Source organism: Cinclus cinclus, chromosome 5, assembly GCF_963662255.1.
Source record: "Cinclus cinclus chromosome 5, bCinCin1.1, whole genome shotgun sequence".
Taxonomy (NCBI): domain Eukaryota; kingdom Metazoa; phylum Chordata; class Aves; order Passeriformes; family Cinclidae; genus Cinclus; species Cinclus cinclus.
This window is the reverse complement of record NC_085050.1, coordinates 1738897-1760181: the sequence shown is the minus strand read 5'-3', so window position 1 is coordinate 1760181 and position 21285 is coordinate 1738897. Positions and strand designations below refer to the sequence as shown.

The window sequence follows — 21285 nt, the reverse complement described above, 5'->3', positions numbered from 1 at the left end:
TGTCCCCAGCTGTCACCCAGAGGGGTGGACAGTGACCCACAGCCCCTCGGGGGGCTCGGAGGGGATCCCTGTGGGGTTTGTCCCAAAACGGGGCAGGGCCGTGTTTGAGTTCTGGAGGAGCCTGGGGGTGTCCCAGGGGTGGCGGCAGCCGCTTGTTCCCATCAGGAGGGGACAAGTGGCGGGCTTGGGGACATCAGCCAGGCCACCCTCCCCTCCCCCGGGACCCCGCGGTGACCTCAGCCAGGACACTCCGCCCGGCGCGGGCGGGGAAACTGAGGCACGGCGCTTCTCCGAGGACACCGCGGGGACAAAGCCCGGCGCCACCTCGCTGTGTCACTTTTGTCCCCCCCCTCCTAAGAGACACCAGGGACAGCCACCACCAGCTCCCTGCCTCTCCTTGGCTGCTCCTGTCGCCTCCCGGCCATCCCTGGAGCGGGGATTTGGAGCAGCCCCGGTGACACAGCCCCCCCCCCCCCGAATGTCACCAGCTCAACCCTGGTGACATCCACGCCAACCGGGGGGGAGCGGAGCTGCCATTCCCACGGGGACAGGGGACACGATCTGGGGTTGGAGGGGGTTAGAGAGGGGGAGGTGACACTTTTTGACACTGTTTGTTTTGGGGGGGGGTTGTTGATTTTTTTTTTTTTTTTGGGGGGAGGTGGGAATGTTTTAAGGGCTCGGCTTCTTGCTGGGTATAGAATTGTCCTTCCTCTCCAGCCGCGTGTAAGGCTCGAACGCGGACGCGCCCGGTCCGTAAACACCGGGCAGGTCGTGCAGGCTGCCCAGAAGCGGCCCCCCAAAACACAGCGGCCTCCCCGACAGCCGCGGCGACGATGAGGACGGTGAAGATGAGGAGGAAGAGGCGAGAGACGGGACGTGCAGGCCGAAAGGCGCCGGTTTTGGGGGGCTGCTGCCACCACCCAGCCCCGGGGACGCGGGACCAGGAGCGGCCAGGCCAGCAGCGCTCCCCGCGGGGCTGGGGACGGGGTTGGAGGTGGGGGACAGGAGGCTCGGGGGGGCCGGCACGGACAGGAGGCGGCCTTGCTCCAGCAGCCGCAGGATGTTGCAGGTGGCGAAGGACTCGGAGGTGCTGGAGGAGCGTTTCTCAGAGTCCCTGCTCTGGTCTTTCTTCTGCTTCGTGCGGCGGTTCTGGAACCACACCTTGACCTGGGGAGGGGTGGGAAGGGTGGGGGAGGACGGGGGAGGGACGGGACAGGAAGGCACGGACGGAAAGAGAGCGCGGGGGGGCCGGGGAGAGAGAGGCGAGAGCCAGGAGAGAGCGAGAGATACGAGAGAGAGATGTATTAAAATAAACGCCCAAGCGAGATCCGCCCTCCGCTCCCGCCGGCCGCTTCCAGGGAAAGGGAGAATTCCTGCGGGACCGGCAGGGACAGGGGCCGGAGCCTGCGGGTGGGAGCCCGGGAATGAGAGCACAAGGATGGGACTGGGGACAGGAGGCCTGGGATGGGAACACCAGGAATGGGATCCCAGAGATGGCACCCCAGGCATGGGATCCCAGGGATGGGACTGAGGACAGGAGCACAGGGATAGGAGCCTGGGGATGGGATCCTATGGATGGCACCCCAGGAATGGGATTTCAGAGATACGACCCCATGGATGACACTCCAGGAATGGGATTTGGGACAGGAGCCCAGGGATGGGAACACATGGATGGGATCTCGGGAATGGGACTGGGGACAAGACCCCAGGAATGGCACTCCAGGAATGAGATCCCAGGCTCTTGTCCCTGGGATGGGACCCCAGGAATGTAATCCCAGGGATGGGACTGGGGACGGGGGCCCAGGGTTGGGAGCCTGGGGATGGGATCCTATGGATGACACCCCAGGAATGGGATTTCAGGGATGGGACTGGGGACAGGAACCCTGGGATGGGACTCAGGACAGGAGCCATGGGATGGGATCTCAGGGATGAGACCCCAAGGACCTCAGGCTCCTGTCCCTGGAACAGAGGCCCAGGGATGGGACCCCAGGGATGGGACCCCAGGAATGGGACCCCAGGGATGGACCTTGGGGACGGCGGCCTTGGGAAGCAGCGCAGAGCTCATGGCTGAGCCCCATCCCCCATGCTGGCTTTCCCGGGAATGCTGAGCTACAGGACAGGCTGGATTCTCCTCAACCCCAAATTCCTGCCCCCGTCTGCAAACCCTTCCCTGACCGGGGCGCAGGGTGGCACTGGTGGGGACACGGTGGCTTCTGGTGGCCCTGGATTTCTGGGTACAGACCCGCACCACATCCACGGAATCCAGGTTGAGCCCCGCGGGATTCCCGCACCCCAAAACTGCCCCTGCCCACCCCGGGGCCACCAGCCAGAGGCTCCTGGACCCCCTAAACTCCCCATGGGGAGAGCGGCCCCGCTTCCCTCCCTCCTTCCCTCCTTCCCTGGCAGAGCAGAGGGGCAGGAGAGGCAGAGAGAGAGACAGAGAGAGGCAGAAGGGACGGACAGACGGACACGGAGGTGGGGGAAGGACACGGATGGGAAAACACTCGGGTTAGAGCACGGCGGGGACGAGCGGGAGGGTCCCGGAGTCACCTTTGGGGACAGGCCAGGCCTGCAGTGACACCGCATGGAGTGACAGTGCGGAGCCCCGGGAGGTGCTGCGGGCACCGGGGGACACCTGGGGACACCGGGGGACACCGGGGGACACCGGGGGACACCGACACCGCGGGGACATCACCTCCCCCCACCGCCGGGCACTGCCAGCCCGCGCCTCCCCTCGGGGACATCCGCGACACCCGCATGGGGACACCGAGGCGCCCACTGTCACCAGTGACCCCAGAGCTGATGTCCCCATCCCAGTGACCCCAGGGCTGTGTCACCATCCCAGTGACCCCAGAGCTGTGTCACCATGTCACTGACCCCACTGGTTACTCCATGCTGACCACTGGGATGGTTTTGGGAACAATTCCTGTCCCTAGGGCCGATGTCCCCATCCCACTGTCCCCACCCCACTCATGTCCCCATGTCACTCACCGCAGCGTTAATGTCACCATCCCCGTGACGCCACTGGTCACTCCGTGCTGACCACTGGGATGGTTTTGGGACCAAAGCCAGGTCCCCCAGGACTCATGTCCCCATCCCAGTGACCCCAGAGCTGTGTCCCCATCCCAGTGACCCCACTGTCACTCCGTGCTGACCACTGGCATGGCTTTGGGCACAGTGACCTGACACAGAATTGTCCCATCTCCTGGAGCAGCCGAGTCCTGGGAACTGCAGATCCCAAAACCCTCACAGGAGGGGCCGAAGAGGACCCAGGCAGCCCCAAAACCCATTTAATTAGCAACACCTTAACGAAGATTCGGTGTGAATCCGTACAGGATGGACATTCCCAGCACTCTCCTCTCAAAATATTCCCCATCCGGCAGTTCAGGAGGAGCAGGATTTAAGGAAAACCCTCTAGTGGGATTTAATCCTTGAGGGTGCCCATCCCTGAACCCCAAACCTGGGGCTGTTCCAAAATCCAAAATCCCACTGCTCCAGAACATTCCCACGATCCCAAGTGGATCCAAATCCATCTAACTTTTCCTTGGACACTCCCAGGGATCCAGGAGCAGCCACAGCCTCTCTGGGAATTCCAGCCCAGCCCCTCCTCCCCCTCCCAGCCAGGAATTCCTTCCCCAAATCCCATTTAAATCTCCCCTTTCCCAGTGGGAAGCCATTCCCTGTGTCCTGCTCGCTCTGATGGGATTCCAGATGATCCCTGCTGGCCCCTCCAAAGTTTCCCAGAGAAACCTGGATCCTTGGAAGTGTCCAAGGCCAGGCTGGATGGAGCCTGGAGCCACCTGGGATCGTGGGAATTGTCAGGGCTGGAACAGGATGGGATTTAAGGTCCCTTCCATCCGGATGATCCCGATGTGGAATTCCACTACGGAACGGTGGCACCGCGATCCTTAGGGGAAGAGAAACCTTTCCCAGGAAGTTCCCCCATCCCAAATTCCCTCAAATCCGTGCGTCCACCCCAAAAACATTCCCTCAATCCCCCGGAGCGGCCCCAGCCCGTCGGTGACATCTCAGCCGTGGTTTGTCCCCAACCTGTCCCCAATTAGTGGCTCCCTGTCCTGTTCAGCCTCCATTATCCTCAAATTCCTGCTGCTCGATGTGGATCCGTGACAGATCCATGAGAAATTCCAGCGTCATTCTGTTCCATCCCCCCCTCAGCTCCTGCTCCTTCCGCTCCAGATTCTTTCATAAATCCCACTGGGAACTTTCCCAAATTGGCTTTGACGGCGATTTTGTTCCCTAAAAAAGCAAATTCCTTGCCCACCCACATCACTGGGCATTCCCAGTTTATCCCGGAGGAAGGGCAGGGAATATTCCCAGTGGAACGTCTGGAATATCGCGTTTATCCACGGCGGGAAGCAGAGCGAGATCAAAGCCGTCCTTTTCCAAGGAAAACCAATTCCCCAATTTTTTCACTCTGGGGACAGCCAGGACACCCAGCTAGGAGGGAATGGGAACAAGGGGAAGGAATCCTGGGAATCTCCCACGAGTGAAATACCTGACCCCACATGTCACATTCCGGTGGGATCGGACCTGGATGCAGGGAAGCGCCTCTGGAATTGCCCATGGATGGGACAGGGGAGGTGACAGCTGCAGGGGACACTTGGGAACAGGGACAAGGGAGACGTGAGGAGCTTGGAAAAACTCTGGGAGAGGCCGAACCACAGCCCTGGATGAGGCGTGAGGAGAGCAAGGATTCCTAAATCCCAGAATTCCTGGATGGTTTGGGGTGCGAGGGACCTTAAATCCCAATAATTTAATGGGCAGAAACACCTTCCACTATCCCAGGTGGATCCAAATCCATCCAGCCTGGCCTTGGACACTGCCAGGGACCGAGGGGCAGCAAATCTGGGAATTCCAGCCCAGGCAGGAATTCCTTCCCAAGATCCCAGCCCAATGTCCCCTTTCCCAGTGGAAGCCATTCCCTGTGTCCTGTCCCTCCATGCCTTGTCCCCAATTCCAGCTCTTCTGGAGCACCTTTAGGAACTCTGATATTTTCCTGGAATTTTTCCCTTTTCCAGGGAAACATTCCCAGCTCTCCCAACTGACCAAGAAAATGGAAATACAGGAAAAAGGAATCATGGCACAGAGAATCCAAATCACCGGGAAAGGGTTTGTGGGGAGCAACAAAATGGTGTAAAATATTAATTAATGGGAAATTAAATCTATATAAAAATTATACAGAAACTGTGTTAATTAATAATATTTAAAATAATAATTACTAATAATAAATAAATAAATATCAGGTAATTACGTGTGTATAAAAGTTACATATATTCACACCACTTTATTTCATATAAATATTAAAAATTACATATAATACACACTATCGTATATAAATATATAATTATTATTTTGCATTATATTTAATTGCATCTTTATGTTTTCTATGTCAGACTTAATTGCATCTTTATATTTTTAATGCGTTCATTTTCTGTTATATATTAAATATTCTACAATTTATATATTTTTGTTAATTTATGACTCTAGCATTAGATATTATTACTATACAACTAAAAAATATAATAAATATATATTACATGCTGTGCATATATTGTATAAATTTTATTCAATGTAATTATAATGTATTTCATATTTTATATATTATATACTATATTTTCTTTAGGTTATATATTTATTTATATATTGTCAGGTTGACATTGATGTTTTTCCTTTTTTCTAATTTTATTGTTTTATAGGTTTATTATTTTATTATTTTACTATTTTATGGGTTTATTGTTTTATTATTTTACTATTTTATTTTAAATTCTTTTAAATTGAATTTTTAAAACGGAATTTTGTCATTTTATTGTCTCCTTCTCTTGTCTTCTATTACATTTTTGGAATTCTCTTCTACCTGACTTTCTTTTGTTCTCTTCTATTTTATTTTGCTTTATTCTATTCTATTTTATTCCATTCTATTCCTCTTCCCCTGAGAAAATTTGCTTTCATTAGATTTTATATTTTATATTTTATATTTTATATTTTATATTTTATATTTTATATTTTATATTTTATATTTTATATTTTATATTTTATATTTTATATTTTATATTATTTTATATTTATTTTACAGTTTATAGTTTATTTTCATTTCCCACTCCCTACTCCACGACTGAACGAGTCTCCAAGACCTCCCTCGATTTCTCCTCCTCCCACAGATCCTTTCCCTAAGGATCATCCAGGAGGGCAGGACGGCGTCACCTCCCCTGCTCCCTGGCATCTGGATTGTCACCAAAATGTCACCGCGCTGGGAATTCCGGTGGGATTGATCGGGATTGATTGGGATGATTTGGAATGAGTTGGGATGAGTTGGGAGGAGTTGGGAGGAGTTGGGATGAGCTGGGATGAGTTGGGAGGAGTTGGGAGGAGTTAGGATGAGCTGGAATGAGTTGGGATGAGTTGGGAGGAGTTGGGATGATTTGGGATGAGTAGGGATTATTTAGGATGAGTTGGGATGAGTTGGGAGGAGTTGGGAGGAGTTGGGATGATTTAGGATGAGCTGGGATGAGTTGGGATGATTTGGGAGGAGTTGGGAGGAGTTGGGATGAGCTGGGATGAGTTGGGATGAGTTGGGAGGAGTTAGGATGAGCGGGAATGAGTTGGGATGAGTTGGGATTATTTAGGATGAGTTGGGATGAGTTGGAATTATTTGGGATGCACTTCCCAGCCCGGAGCCTTGGGATGGGATCATGTCTCCCACATCAACCCCCATCCCACAATCCCAGGCAGGGTGAGGGGAGCAGCATGTGAAGATGGGAATAAAAACAGGAACATGGCGTGATCCAGAGCCTATGGAATCATCCGGAGCCCACGACAGCTCCATCCCGGTTTTCCACAGCTGTTGGCACTGGGATGGAGCCCACGTGAGGTTGGATCCCTGGATTCTCACACCGTGACCTCAGGGAGATCCGTATCCTAGGATTCCTTCTCTGGAGACGCGGGGCTGCTGTTCCTATCCCTGCCCTTCCCCAAACACCTCTGGAACTGTTCCCAAGAAGGGAATCCCAATGGAAACTGAAAAAGGGTGAGAGCTCATCATTCCATGGATCTTAGTTGTTCAGGGATTCTTGCAGGTTTTTGGACCAGTGATTGTCTGTCCATCCATCATCCATCCATCATCCACCCATCCATCCATCCATCATCCATCCATCCATCCATCCATCATCCATCCATCCATCCATCCATCCATCCATCCATCATCCATCCATCCATCCATCCATCCATCCATCCATCATCCATCAGCTTCCCAAAATGGAAAGGACCAGGAATTGCCCTCCTCTCATTTTGGCTCCACTTTTCTACCCTCACTTGCTCCTTCCTGTTGCGCTGAGGCCGAGCCATGATGGGAATCACTCCTGACTGGAATCCCAAACCCCCATCCCCACCCAGGCAACTCCCAGGAATATCAACACTACCCACTCCGGCACTCCTACATTTCCCAAAAACGCCGGCGCGCGTTCTCCCAGAATTTATTCTCCCAACAGGAAAACCCTGACCCCGCAGCTCAACTCCGGGGCCGGTGCCGTGTTTGGGGTTTTTAGCGGTGTTTGTTTTGGGCAGCTCTGCCCCGTCGCTGACCCCGGCGCCGTCACGCGCCCCTGGCACACGTGTGGCCCCCGGCTCCTCAATGCCACGCTATTCCTGGCTGCCGAGCGGGAATTGGCCAGGATTAGCTCCTGTCCGCCGGCAGCTGACGCCCGCTGGGAGCCTGCACTCCGCCATCATCCTGCGCCACCTTCCTCCTCCTTCTCCTCCTTTCTCTCCTTTTCCTCCTTTTCCCTCCTTCTCCTCCTTTTCCTCCTTTTCTCTCATTCTCCTCTCTCCGCCCCCACTGGGGCTTGGATCCTGCATCATGGATCCCAATCCATCGGGATCACCGCCCGAACCAGTGGGTTTCGTAACGGCGGCTCCGTGACCTTTCTGCCTCTCCCTCTGCCAAGCGGGGATGGATTCATCCCTCAGCCGCCATTCCAGCTCATCCCGCTGCGCCAACCATTCCTAAACATCCACCACGGCCTTTGGGAACGTAGTTCCAGCCACCAGCGCGGCGGGAATTGTCCCCGACCCTCAGCCGGGAGCCCATTCCCAGCACATCTCCATTCCCACCACAGAGGCAAAATTCCAGCCAGAAGACAGGCCCATGTCCGGCTCCTGATCTAAAATTCTGGATATTCCCAGCTTTGTGACCAGGGAACCTCGTGGCTTCCTTGTGAGTTTCTGTTTTTTTGGAAATAGAAAATTTGGAAACACCGGTGAAGCTGGAGGAAATTCTGAAATTCAGGAATTTCAGAAATTTGGAAATCCAGGGATATTTTTATTTTTTTGGCAGAGGGGGATGGTAAATCCTTAATGATAAAAATCCCGGCGAATTATTCCCATTTCCCCCCCCATCAATCATTTAACTCCGCGCTTGGAGAATTCTGGAAGCACCTGGATATTTTGGGATCTCAAACATCCAAATCATCTATCCCACAGCAGACCCCAATTCCCCATTCCCCTTTTTAGGAACACTCCCCAAAAACCCAGAATTTATCCTCCCTGCCAGGTTTTTGGGGTCCCGATGCCGGAATTTGGGAGTCTCCCGGTTCTGTGCCAGCCTGGCCCTGTCACCGCGGTGTCCCCGCTTAGGCCTGGCTTTATTGTCCCCCTTACGCTCCCGGTGCCAGGATTAGCGGGGCCACGTGAGCTGGGTTTGCTCCAGGAACGTGTTCTGATGCAGGCTGGGATGTGGGAATGGGATCCAGCACCTGCTGGAGGTGCCCAAATCCTGGAAATCTCTGGTGGGTACCAGGATTTAGGCTCTCCCTCCATTCCAGGCTCTTTCAGCATCCAGGTGTGACCCGATCCCGGTAAATGTGGGATCGTTCAGGCCGATGTTCCCTGTTACCACCTATTCCCAAGGATTTGGCAGCTGCAGGATGCTGTTCCCAGATCCTCTGGAATAAGCCAGATCCCTTCTGGAAGCAAGTCAGGGAAAACAGGGTGGGAGAGTTCATCCCATCCCAAAAAAGCTTCGGCAGAAGGGATGGAGGGAGGGAGGGATGGAAGGAGGGGTGAAGGCCCCTCAGGAAAGAACCACTGAATCCCAGAATTCCCAACTGGTCTGGGAATTAAAAGTTGGTTTTTAACATGTTCAGGGACACTTTTCGCTATCCCAGGCGGATCCAACACCAATGTCCAACCTGGCCTTGAATGTTCCCAGGGATCCAGGAGCACCCACAGCTTCTCTGGGAATTCCATCCCATCCCCTCCCCACCCACCCAGCCAGGAATTCCTTCCCCAAATCCTAACCCTGCCATTTGAAAGTTCCAAAATCTCCTGGGGTGGATCTCATCACTCTCCCCATATCCCACTCTAGAGGGAATTGGGAATCACGAGGTTTTTGGGCTCCCGTCTCTTCCCACCATCATCTTTCCTGTTTTTTTTTGTTCCCTGGGAGAGGAAAACCTGTGGCAGCCCTGGCCCCTGTCCCCTCGTTCTGTCCCTGCGGGGACCGGGAGTCATTAACGAGCCGAGGTGATTAATTTTTAACGGCCTCCTCTTAATTGCCGGGCTATAAATAGACCTTCCCGGCCTCCCCCAGCCTTTCCCAGATGTTTTGCCCCACGCTGGCAATCCCGGGATGCTCCAGGAGGTCTGGGGCCACCGGTAGTGATGGAGTTACCCAGGAGCTGTCCCCAAGTCTGGATTGTCCTCAAGAAGGTCTGGATGGACCAGGAGAATCCCATGGTTTGCCAGCAGTCAGGCAGGCAGGAATCATGGAATTACGGGATCATTTAGGTTGGAAAAACCCTTGGAGACTTCTGAATCCAGCCACTCCTCACAGCATTGCCAAGGCCACCACCATGTCCCCAAGTGCCACAAACACAGGGATGGCAAATCCCCTCAGGAATGGGGGATGCACCCCTGCCCTGGACAGTTGGAAAACCCATTCCATGATGAAATTTTCCCAAAAAATCCTACTTAAACCTTCCCTGTCACAAGTTGGGACTGGGAGCACCCTGTCCTGGTCCTAAGAAGAGCTGGAAAACACCGGGATCATTTGAACCTGAGCCTGGCACTGAACTTCTGACCTCGAGAGCAAATCCCTTCATCCATCCCATTATCCCATCCCATTATCCCATCCCATCCCATCCCATCCCATCCCATCCCATCCCATCCCATCCCATCCCATCCCATCCCATCCCATCCCATCCCATGAGGAAGTTATGGGAATTCCACCCCCTCCACTGCCCTCCTGGGTTCCTTCTGCTTCCTCTGCCTGGGATTTTCTATCCCATAATTCCACTGGGAAGGGCCACTTGTCCCTTTCAGGATTCCCGGGGGGGGGGAGTTTCCAGGAAAAAAGCCAGATCCATGGATAGGAGCTGCCCTCAGGATTTGGGATGGGTTTGGGATGTTCCCACCACTTCCCAGCTCATCCCAGGGACCTCAGAGCTCGGTTTGGCGTCTCCGCGGAAAATTCTCCAATGGAAACATTCCCCAGGTTAATTAAACTCTCTGAACATTAATCATATCCGTGAATTAATTAGGAAAAGCACTGGGAAGCAGAGTGGGGATGTGGATCCAGGGAGGGAAGAGGAATTCCCTGGACTGGGTGGAAGCAACTTTGCCTGAGAAGGAGCAGTTCCAAAATTCCTTCCTGCTCCCCTGGGTGATCCTACTCTCACTTCCAGGAAATTCCCATCTTTTTTGGATGATCCCTGCTCTCCCTACATGATCCCACCCTCATTCCTGGATGATTTCTATCTTTCCCAGATAATTTTCCTTCTCCTCTAAGCAATCCTGGTTCTCTCCTGGACGATCCCACCCTCACTTCCAGGAAATTCCCATCATTTCTGGGTGATCCCACCCTCATTCCTGGGTGATTCCCATTTTCCCTGGTCTGATCCCCCTCTTCCCTGAGTGATTTTTCCCTCTCCCCTGAGCGATCCCAGCTCTCCCTGGATCATCTCCTGGGTGATTCCCATCTTTTTTGGGTGATCCCTCCTTTCCCCTGGGTGATTCCTTCTCTCCCAGTAATTCCTTCCTCTCTCCCAGTAATTCCCTCCTCTCTCCCAACAATTCCCTCCTCTCTCCCAGTGATTCCCTCCTCTCTCCCAGTGATCCCCCACTCCTGGAACATCACTCCGAGCCAAAAAAAAAAAAAAATCTCAAATCCCGCACTCCCCAACCCATCCTGCCTCCAACTCTTCCAAACACCGGGATCAGTTATCAGCAAAGTAAAACCAGAACCTAATTCCCCCTTAAAAAAAAAAAAAATTTAAAATCCATATTTCCAGCAGGATTTCTGCAAGATCCCAGCCTCGCTCCAGGGGCATTCCAGCTGCGATCACACCGTGTCTCTTCCCATCTCGTCACATTCCTTCCTCGCTGGGATGAATCATCCTTCCCCCCCTCTCCTCGCCTTCCCAAACATCCACAGGCACAACAAATCCCTGCCCTGGTGGCCCCTTTCCCTTCAGCGTTCCCACCACATCCACAGGGAAAAGTCAGGAGCAGCTTCCTGGTCTTGGAGTTAAAATCCAGGATTCATTAAAGGGTCTTCCTCCCCAGAAAAAAAAAAAAAAAAAAAAAAAAAAAGGCAGGAGATGCTGCTGATTGGGATCCACCACCAAAATTCCCTAAATTCTGGGAGCTGCTCTGGAAGTGAATCACCAGAAGCACCTGAAATCCTGGGGTTACTGCAGAAGTTGGATTTATCCCAGTTTGGAGGAGCTGGGTGGGGACACGAGGGGCTGGCGGTGACTTTTCCCTCTCCAGGCTATATCCAGGTGGGATCAGCACCTTCCAGAAGCAAAGTGAGCTTGGAGAACTCGGTGTAAAGCTCTTGGAATTCCTGAGGAAAACATCCTGGCCGCGAAAAACCAGGAATCAGGAAAAGGGGCACGCCTGAGTGTGAAACCATCCCTGGGAGAGCCACGCCCTGAGGAGGGAGAGGAGGAAATTGGGAATTCTGGGGGACTGGGAAAAATCAGGCACTTGGGAAGGTTCTGGAAACTGGGAATTGGGCTTCGGGGAAGGAAAAACGGTGTGAAAAGCAGGGAAAGGAATTTAAGGAGACGGGGATGAAGGAGGGAAGAGGGTGTGGGAAGGGGGAGAGCAGGGGAGAAGCGACACAGCTCGACCCACGGGGTGGGAATTTTCTCACCCAGGGGTGAAGGCAGCAGCGAGGCTCCTGAGCAGCAGGGAAAAAAAAATGGGAATTTCATCCCTGAGGAAAAGCTGTGACCTCCCAGACCTGGCACCGTGCTGGGCACATCCTCCGAGCCCAGGGGACAAATACTGGCCCTGGGTGGCACGGCCGAGGCCACGGAGAGACCCTCAGAAGAGAGGGCCTGGGAAGGGGGATTTGGGAAGGGGAGTTGGGAAAAGGGATTTGGGAAAGGGGATTTGGGAGAAGAGATTTGGGAAGGGGAGTTGGGAAAGGGGATTTGGGAAGAGGGATTTGGGAAGGGGAGTTGGGAGAAGAGATTTGGGAAGAGGGATTTGGGAAGGGGAGTTGGGAGAAGAGATTTGGGAAGGGGAGCTGGGAAGGAGGACTTGGGAAGGGGGATTTGGGAAGAGGGATTTGGGAAGAGGGATTTGAGAAGAAGGATCCTGGAAAGTGGGATTTGGGAAGAGGGATTTGGGAAGAGGGATTTGGGAAGAAGGATCCTGGAAAGTGGGATTTGGGAAGGGGAAATTGGGAAGAAGGATCCTGGAAAGTGGGATTTGGGAAGAGGGACTTGGGAAGGGGGATTTTGGAAGAAGGATCCTGGAAAGTGGGATTTGGGAAGAGGGATTTGGGAAGGGGGACCTTCCCTCCCCCCTGAGCAATCCCAGCTCTCTCTGGATGATCCCACCCACGCTTCCAGGAAATTCCCATTCCTCCTGTGCAATCCCAGCTCTTCCTGGAAGATCCCACCCTCACTCCTGGGCGATTCTCATTTTCCTTGGGTTAATCCCCCTCTTCCAAAATTTGGGAATTTGGGAAGGGGATTTGGGAAGGGGGATTGGGAATAAGGATTTGGGAAGGGGGATTTGGGAAGGGGGATTTGGGAAGGGGGATTTGGGAAAAGGGATTTGGGATGGGGATCCTGGGAAGTGGGATTTGAGAAAAAGGGATTTGGGAAGAAGGATCCTGGGGAGGGGGATCTGGGAAGAGGAGTTTGGGAAGGAAGATCTGGGAAGTGGGATTTGGGAAGGGAGATACTGGAAACTGGTATTTGGGAAGCGGGATTTGGGAAGAGGGATCCCATGCCAGGGACACACATCTTGTCACGGCACGGCCAAGTCCACCCCTGTCACTCCTGGCTCTGTGGAGGTGACATCAGGGACCCCAGGAAGAGGAATCCCGGGAAAAGGGGATTGCTGTGCAGTTTCCATCCCCCCGGAATCCTCCGCTCCTACTTGGCACAGTTCCTCGTGGATCTCTGGAGGTGACACTGGGACAGTGGGAAAAGGGACCTTGAGGAAGGGTCCTTGCCAGGGGACACAGCTGTTCCCAAGGTGTGACACGGCCGAGCCCACCTGTGACTGTCCCAGCTCCATGGGGGTGACACTGGGACCTCGGGAAGGGAAATCCTGGGAAGAGGGACCCCAAGAAGAGGGACACTGGGAAGACAAATCCCAAAAAGAAGGAACCCAGGAAAAGGGAATCCCTGACCAGGGGACAAAGCTCCTCCTGCAGAGTGACACGGCCAAACCCACTCGTGACCCTCCCGGCTCCGTGGAGGTGACACTGGGACCTCGGGAAGAGAAATCCCAGGAAGAGAAATCCTGGGAACAGGGACCCCAAGAAGAGGGACATTGGGAAGAGGGATCCAAGAAGAGGGACACTGGGAAAAGAGAACCCCTGACCAGGGGACAAAGCTGTTCCTGCAGTGTGACACGGCCAAACCCGCCCGCGTCACTCCCAGCTCTTGGGTGGTGACACCGGGACCTCGGGGACAGGGAACCCAAAGCCACCCCTCTCCCGACCACGGCACGGCTGAATCCCACCCTAAATCCTCCTCCTCACCAAAATCCCCCTATTCCACCACCACAAAAATCCCACAATGCCGATTTCCCCTCATCCAGCAGCAGGATCCCCCCAAATCCCACAGCTCGGAGCCAGAGCCGGGATGGGTTTGTTCCATAAAAAGGGTCGGAAAAATCAGAATTATTTCCTTTGTGATTCAAGGGAAGCTATGCTGTTACCACACCCAGCAGGGATAAATATTATATATATTATAAATATAATTAATGTTATAAATGTTATAAATATTACAGTATTATATTCAATACAAATATTAAAAATATTATCAATGTGTTAGAATTATTATTATTATTATTATTATTATTATTATTATATTGTTTATGTTATGTTATGGCATGTTATGTTTTATATTATATTATAATATATTATAATATATTATATTATATTATATTATATTATATTATATTATATTATATTATATTATATTATATTACACCATTGCTAATATTATTTAATTAATTATTATTACTATTTAACCACAAATTTCTAAACAAAAAAACCATCAGAGGCACCAACTTCCGAGCTCACCCCATCCATTCTCCCAGATTTCCCCAGCACAGGAAAATCAGGAAAATCCCATCCGATCACCCAAGGAAGGTGATGGAGAAGAGACCCAGGGATAATTCCATGGACAATCCCGCCGGGATTAGGGCGCAGGAACAGCGGGATCTGCACATCCCGATCCCACCACGTCCCACCTGGGGTCACCGCTGTCATGGCCGAGCCCACCCGTGACCCTCCTGGCATTGTGGGGGGTGACGCTGGACCCTCGGGAAGAGAAAGTCCTCGCTCCTTCCTCTTCCCGCTTTCTGCGGGATCATGGAATGGGTTGGGTTGGAAACAACTTCAAAGCTCATCCAGGGCCACCTTCCCCTGTCCCAGGTTGATCCATCCAACCTCACCTTGACCCTTCGCAGGACATTTGAGGGGTCACCACCGCCAGCGAGACTCCTCAGGGTTGTCCCCATCTGCATCCCAACCATTCCAAGGAAAACCACCGCCGGGAACGCCGCACTCATCCCGTCACCACCTCGCTCTGCGCATCTGAGGGCTCGGGGATGCCGCCACCGCAATGTCCCCAACGTGAAGGAGCCACCGTGATGTCCTCAAGGCAGAGAAGCCACCACGACGTCCCCAACACGGAGGAGCCACCGTGACGTCCCCAGCACGGAGGAGCCACTGCAAAGTCCCCAAGGCAGAGAAGCCACCACGACGTCCCCAGTGCAAAAGAGCCACTGTGATGTCCCCAAGGCTGAGATGCCACCGCAATGTCCCCAACACAGAAGAGCCACTGCAATGTCCCTAATGTGAAGGAGCCACTATAACGTCCCCAACGCAAAGCAGCCACCATGATGTCCACAATGCAAAGGAGCCACCGTGATGTCCCCAACACAAACAAGCCGCCACAACGTCTCCAGCATGGAGGAGCCACTGTGATGTCCCCAGCATGGAGGAGCCACCACAACGTCCCCAATGTGAAGGAGCCACCATAATGTCCCCAAGGCAGAGAAGCCACCACGATGTCCCCAACACAAAAGAGCCACTGCAATGTCCCCAACCCAGAAGAGCCACCGCAATGTCCCTAATGTGGAGGAGCCACCACAACGTCCCCAACGCAAAGGAGGTATCGCGATGTCCCCAAGGCAGAGGAGCCACCACCACATCCCCAGCATGAAGGAGCCGCCACAACATCTCCAACACAAAGGAGCCACCGCGACGTCCCCAACACAAAGGAGGCACTGCAATGTCCCCAAGGCAGAGAAGCCACCGCGATGTCCCCAACACGGAGGAGCCACCGTGATGTCCCCAGCATGGAAGAGCCACCACAACATCCCCAACGTGAAGGACCCACCGTGACGTCCCCAACACGGAGGAACCACTGTGATGTCCCCAGCACGGAGGAGCCACCGCAACGTCCCCAAGGCAGAGATGCCACCGCGACATCCCCAATGCGAAGGAGGTACCACGATGTCCCCAAGGCAGAGGAGCCACCATGTTGTCCCCAGCGCGATGTCCCCACCACGGGTCTCACCTGTGTCTCGGAGAGGTTGAGCTGCCGTGCTAACTCCGTCCTTTCCCGGCCCACCACGTACTGGCAGCGCTGGAATTCCAGCTCCAGGCGGTAGAGCTGCTCCGCCGTGAAGGACGTCCGCGTCCTCTTGGGCCTGTCCAGGTCCAGCCCCTTGGGCAGAACGATCTCCCGGATCGTCCCTTTGGCATCTGGGTGGGATAACGGGGAGAAGCGTCAGGGAAAAATGAAAAAAAAAAAAAAATGGAAGGAATTGGTGCAAAAATGCAAAAATGTCATTATTTATTGGGGGGGAAACGGAAAATGAGTGGAATTAAAATGGAGAATAAATGGAGAATGAATGGAATTAAAATGGAGAATAAATGGAAAATCAACGGAATTAAACAGAGAATAAATGGAGAATGAATGGAATTAAAATGGAGAATAAATGGAAAATGAATGGAATTAAATTGAGAATAAATGTAAAATAAATGGAATTAAAATGGAGAATAAATGCAAAATAAATGGAATTAAAATGGAGAAGAAAAGGAGAATAAAGGGAAAATAAACAGAGAATAAATGGGAAATAAATGGAATTAAATTGGAGATGAGAAGGAGAATAAAGGGAAAATAAATGGAAAATAAATGAATGGAAATAAAATTCCACGTGGATGTGGAGTATCCATGGAACTCCCACAAGCTGGAGCTAAATTGTGGCTTGGTTCTTCCCTCCGGCTCTGAATGCGGAGAGTTTATAAATATCCAGGGAAAGGCCACAAATCTCCATGAATTAGGTTTTTTTTTAAAGACATAAATAAAAGCCGTAACAGTTTTTTGGGAAAACGGAGTGTTTCATCCTGGAAATAATATTTTGGAAGGCCAGGAGCAACCAGGAGATTTATGCTGAGGAAGAATTCAAATTAAAGACACTTTCAATGTAATTTTAATATAATTTTTGATTTCCCTCCTTCCTTGGGAATACTGGAAAAAAATTTCACCTCTGTTGCAATTCTCATTTCTCCGGAATTATCCTTACTGAAGGAATATTTCCTTTGGAAGCTCAGCTCCCATTTTGGTGCAATTTCCTATTAAAGGTCAAATTTGGGAAGCACTGTGGGCACCGAGCTGCTCCTGACTGTGGATTTTGTGATGTTGGGAATATCCACAAAAATAAAAGTTTGGGGGTTTGGCTCCATCCCAGGCAGTGGGAAGCGACTCCAGAGGAGTCTTCTGACGTGGAAAGGACAAATTCCACCAAAAAAATCAACAGGAATTCTGTCCTCTCTCCCAGGAATTAAAATGAGCCTCGGGAATCACACACTGGGATCTTCCCAGATCCCAAATCCTGGTTTGGTTTGGGTAAGCTCTCCCTGCAGAGCTCCCAGAGGGTTAAAATCCTGCCAGGAAGTTGCTCCAATTCCCAAACCAGGTCCTGATTTTGGGATGCTGGATCCCAATTCCACAGGGATCCTGTTTGTAGGTCAATGACTCTCCCTCCATCCGGCTGAGTGGAGCTTGAAGGGATTGGAAAATTCCTGGGGTAGGAAGAAGGAAAACAGCGAGGAGAAGCTGGGGATGGGGATGGTGGAGATGGGACTGGAAAGGTGGTGCTGGAATGGGAATGGTGACACCAGGATGGGAATGGTGGCACCGGCATTGGAAAGGTGGCACCAGGTTTGGAAAGGTGGCACTGGGATGGGAATGGCGGCGCTGGGAATGGAATGGCGGCGCTGGGACTGGAATGTTGGTGCCACCATAGGATAGGCAGAGCCGGGATGAGGCCGGAGGAGCCGGGATGAAGGCGGTGGATCCGTCACCGGAAATGTGGGAATGGAGACCAAACCCCAATTTGGGGAAGGGCCCCCAATCCCAGATCCGCTTCCCCACCGCAGAGCCGCAGGACACGGCTGAGGCGCCATCCCGGAACGCGGCACGGAAGAACTCCCAAGGGCCCGGGGACATCCAGGGTGGCACAGGGGGTGGTGGCACCGGGCCCACACCCCAAACCCCCCAGGCCAGCACGGAGCTGCCGGGAAGGAAAGGGGTTGTAGGCGGATCAGCGGCTTTTCCGGCGGGATCTGTGCCGGGAACCATTTTGTGTGGGAAGAGCCGCGGCGGTGACGATGCCCAGGCCACGTCCGCACTCCTGTACCCACATCCGTGCCCACGTCCGTGCCCACGCCAGGGCCCCGGCACAACAACAGCCGGGAATGCCGGAGCTGCCGGATCCGGGGCCGCAGCTGCGCCCTGGGCTCCAGCTCGGGCATTATTTATTGTTATTCCCTCAGCAGCTGGAGCAGCTCCGCAGGGACGGCAGGGAAAAGGGCACGGCTGCGATGCCAGCTCGGCACAGGGGACACCAAACCCCTCGTGCCAGCCCCGCTGACCTTCTCCAGGGTAGGTTTTGGGGTGTACAGGCCACCCCCCCCCCCCCCATTCCAGCCTTTTGGGAGAGCCTTTTCCCATTTTGGAGCCCAAACAATTCCTGGGTCCTGCTGGAGCTGCCCGAGGGGTTCTGGAACCTTGGGCCTTGCTGGTGACACATCCTGCTCTTGGGGACCGGAGTACACCTGGTGACTCTGGAGCCAGGACAGAGCTGGGTTTGAAATCCCCCCAAAGAGCAGAGGACACAAATCCTTTGGGACACCTTTTCCTGGCACAGGGACACCCCATGCCCACCTGGGTTCCCACACCAACACACCTGCCAGGACCTTTTGGGGTGCACACCCCCTCTCTGTCAGCCCTCAGGATGTCCCCTCTGTGCCATGGGGTGGCCATGGTGGTGCCAAACGCCACCGGGGTCCCTCCACGTGCTCTGTGGCCACCGGGCCTGGCACTGGGCCAGCCCCGGGAAATGACCGGGAGGAAAGGGGGGGGAAATCCCCGGATGTGTCCCCAGCTCCGTGGTGACAGCGGGACCGGCTCTGGAGCTGCCCAGGTCCCTCCTTGTCCCGTTTATCTCTGGGAGCCACCCCGGAAGATACAGGGATGTCCGGGAGGTGACCGGGAGGTGAGCGGGTGGCTCCATCCAGCACGGACCATTCCCGGTATCGCGGGACCGGCGAGCGGACCGAGACCCCGAGAGGACCCCGCCGATGCGAGGGGGTCACCAGGACCCCCCCGACTTCACCGAAAGCACCGGGACTGCACCGAGGCTGTACCGGGGATGCACCGGGGCTGGCGGCAGCTCCACCGCAGCCGCTCCTCACCGGGCCGGGGCTGGCGGGGCCCCTTTCCCAGGGCAAGCAGTGAGGGCGAAACACAAAATATTAAAATAAAATCATTTTAAAACATAAAACCGAACATTTTAACCCCCCGCTTTGTACAAAAACAACCGGCAGGCTCTGCCCGGGCCCAGCCGCAGCTGGGCCCCGGCCCTGCCCGGCTGCGGAACCGCTGCCGGAGCGGGTGGGGACCGGCGGGTCCGTGTCCCCGCAGTCCCGGTGGCCCCGCCACGTTCCCCGCGCTTCATTTCGGCTCAGCCTCCGTGATTTGCGGCGTTTTCTCCCCGCCACCATTTTGTCCGCACCGTGGCGGCTGAAGCAAGATGGTGAAACCGGGTGCTCCCGGTGAGGGTCCCCGGGGCCAGCGGGAGCGGAGACCCTGCCCCGGCCTTGGGTACCGACCCCCGCCCCTCTCCCGGTACCGGGACCGTCGGGGCGGCCTCGGTTGGGCCAAGACGGGCGGAGAAGAGGCCTGACCCCAGCCTGACCCCGGCGGGACCGATGGCAGTCCCGCTCGGCGACCCCCGGGGACGAGGCGACACCACGGGCAGGACCCCGGCCTTCGTCCCTGAGCGCTGCCCGCTGCTCGGCCGCTGTCCCCGGTTCGAACTGGGACAACCGGGATGTCGGCGAAGGGCGCCTACCGCGACAAGCAGGATAGAGGTTTGGGTGAGCGGCGGGGAGCTTTCCCGGGATGCCCGAGCCGGGGATAACGATGGAACGGGGACCTCGTGCCTCCCGGTGAGGAGGGAGGTCACGGCCGCCGCTCCGGTCCCTGCCGAGCTGTGCTGGGCACCGGGAGGCCTCGGCCCTGATCGCCGAGCGGCCGCCGAGCTGCTCCGGGCTCCGGCAGCGGCGGAAGAGCGGCGGGGACGCGGAGCATCCCCGGGATGCCAGAGCCGGGGAGCGCTCGGGACCCGCCCGCCCGCCTGCGACAGCCGCACCAGGGCGCCCCAAACTTCTCGGGGTTCGCCAAAAGCCAGAAGTGATCCCGGCGAGTCCCGGGCCGGCGAGGACCGAGCGCGGGCGGAGGGGCGGGTGCGGGGTGTGGGATACGGGACGCGGGACGCGGCGGCTCCGGGGGACGACGAGCCCCAGCCGGGGCCGAGCGGGTGATATTATAAATGGGGGTGAAAAAAAAAAGTGAAAAAAAATAAACCCCCCCTCGCCCGCCGCCTCTCCGTGACGCTTTTCTCCTGCGACATCGCTTCCAACGCCGAGCTGATGCTGTCCCCCCTCTCCCGCCGCCTGCCCGTCCCCCGCGGGGCTCCGGGGGCCCGGCGGGTCCGTGACCCCGGGGCCGCTCCCCTGGAGCTCTTCCGGCCGCCCGCCGGGCACGGCCCCGCTCCGAGCGCGCTGCCGGCGGAGCCGGGCTGGGGCAGCGGGCCCTCTCCGTGCCGCACGCAGCGGAGCCGGGGCACAAACGGCGGGACCGGGAGGCCGGAGCTGGCAGCCGGGAAGCGCCCGGGGATGCGCTGGAAGCGGTGCTGGGGACTCGGTGCCCCATGCCCGGAGCGGGGACCTCCGGGCTGTGGAAGCGGGGATGGGAGCGCGGACCGTGTCCGTACCTCGCACCAGGATGCGGCGGCAGTAATCCGCCTCGCCGGTCCCCGACGGGCTCTCGGTGTCCGGGGCGCACTGCTTGGAGGAGCCGGGGCTGACCGCCGACGTTCCCGGGATGTCCTTGAAGCCGCCGCCGGCTCCTCCGTTGCCGCCGCCGCCGGTGCGCAGGGCGCTCTCCAGCTCCGCCCGGGTCGGCAGCTTCTCCCGGGCCCGCCCGGTGGCCGCGGGCTCGGCCAGCAGCACGGGGCTCCCGCCGGGCTCGGCCCCTCCATCGCTCATCCCTGCGGGCGCCGCGGCGGGATCAAACATCAGGAGGCAGAGAGAGACACGGGGAGAGGGAGAGAGGAGGCAAGGCTGGGCGGGGGGGATGGGAGGGAGCCCCCCCCACACACCCTCCCCAGACCCCTTCCCCTCCCCGCCCCTCGCCGGCCCCCCCGGGGCTCGGCGCC

At 55.3% G+C, this 21285-nt stretch overlaps 1 protein-coding gene across 1 annotated transcript; it reads right to left on the bottom strand.

Moving 5' to 3' along the window:
- Positions 1-669: 669 nt before the first annotated feature.
- Positions 670-21145, bottom strand: VAX2 (ventral anterior homeobox 2). Its single transcript, XM_062493252.1, has 3 exons — positions 20842-21145; positions 16074-16261; positions 670-1167 (listed from the first exon to the last, which is right to left on the bottom strand). Exons 1-3 carry the CDS (start codon positions 21143-21145, stop codon positions 670-672), a joined length of 990 nt encoding a protein of 329 aa, XP_062349236.1.
- Between the last annotated feature and the right edge of the window lie 140 nt (positions 21146-21285).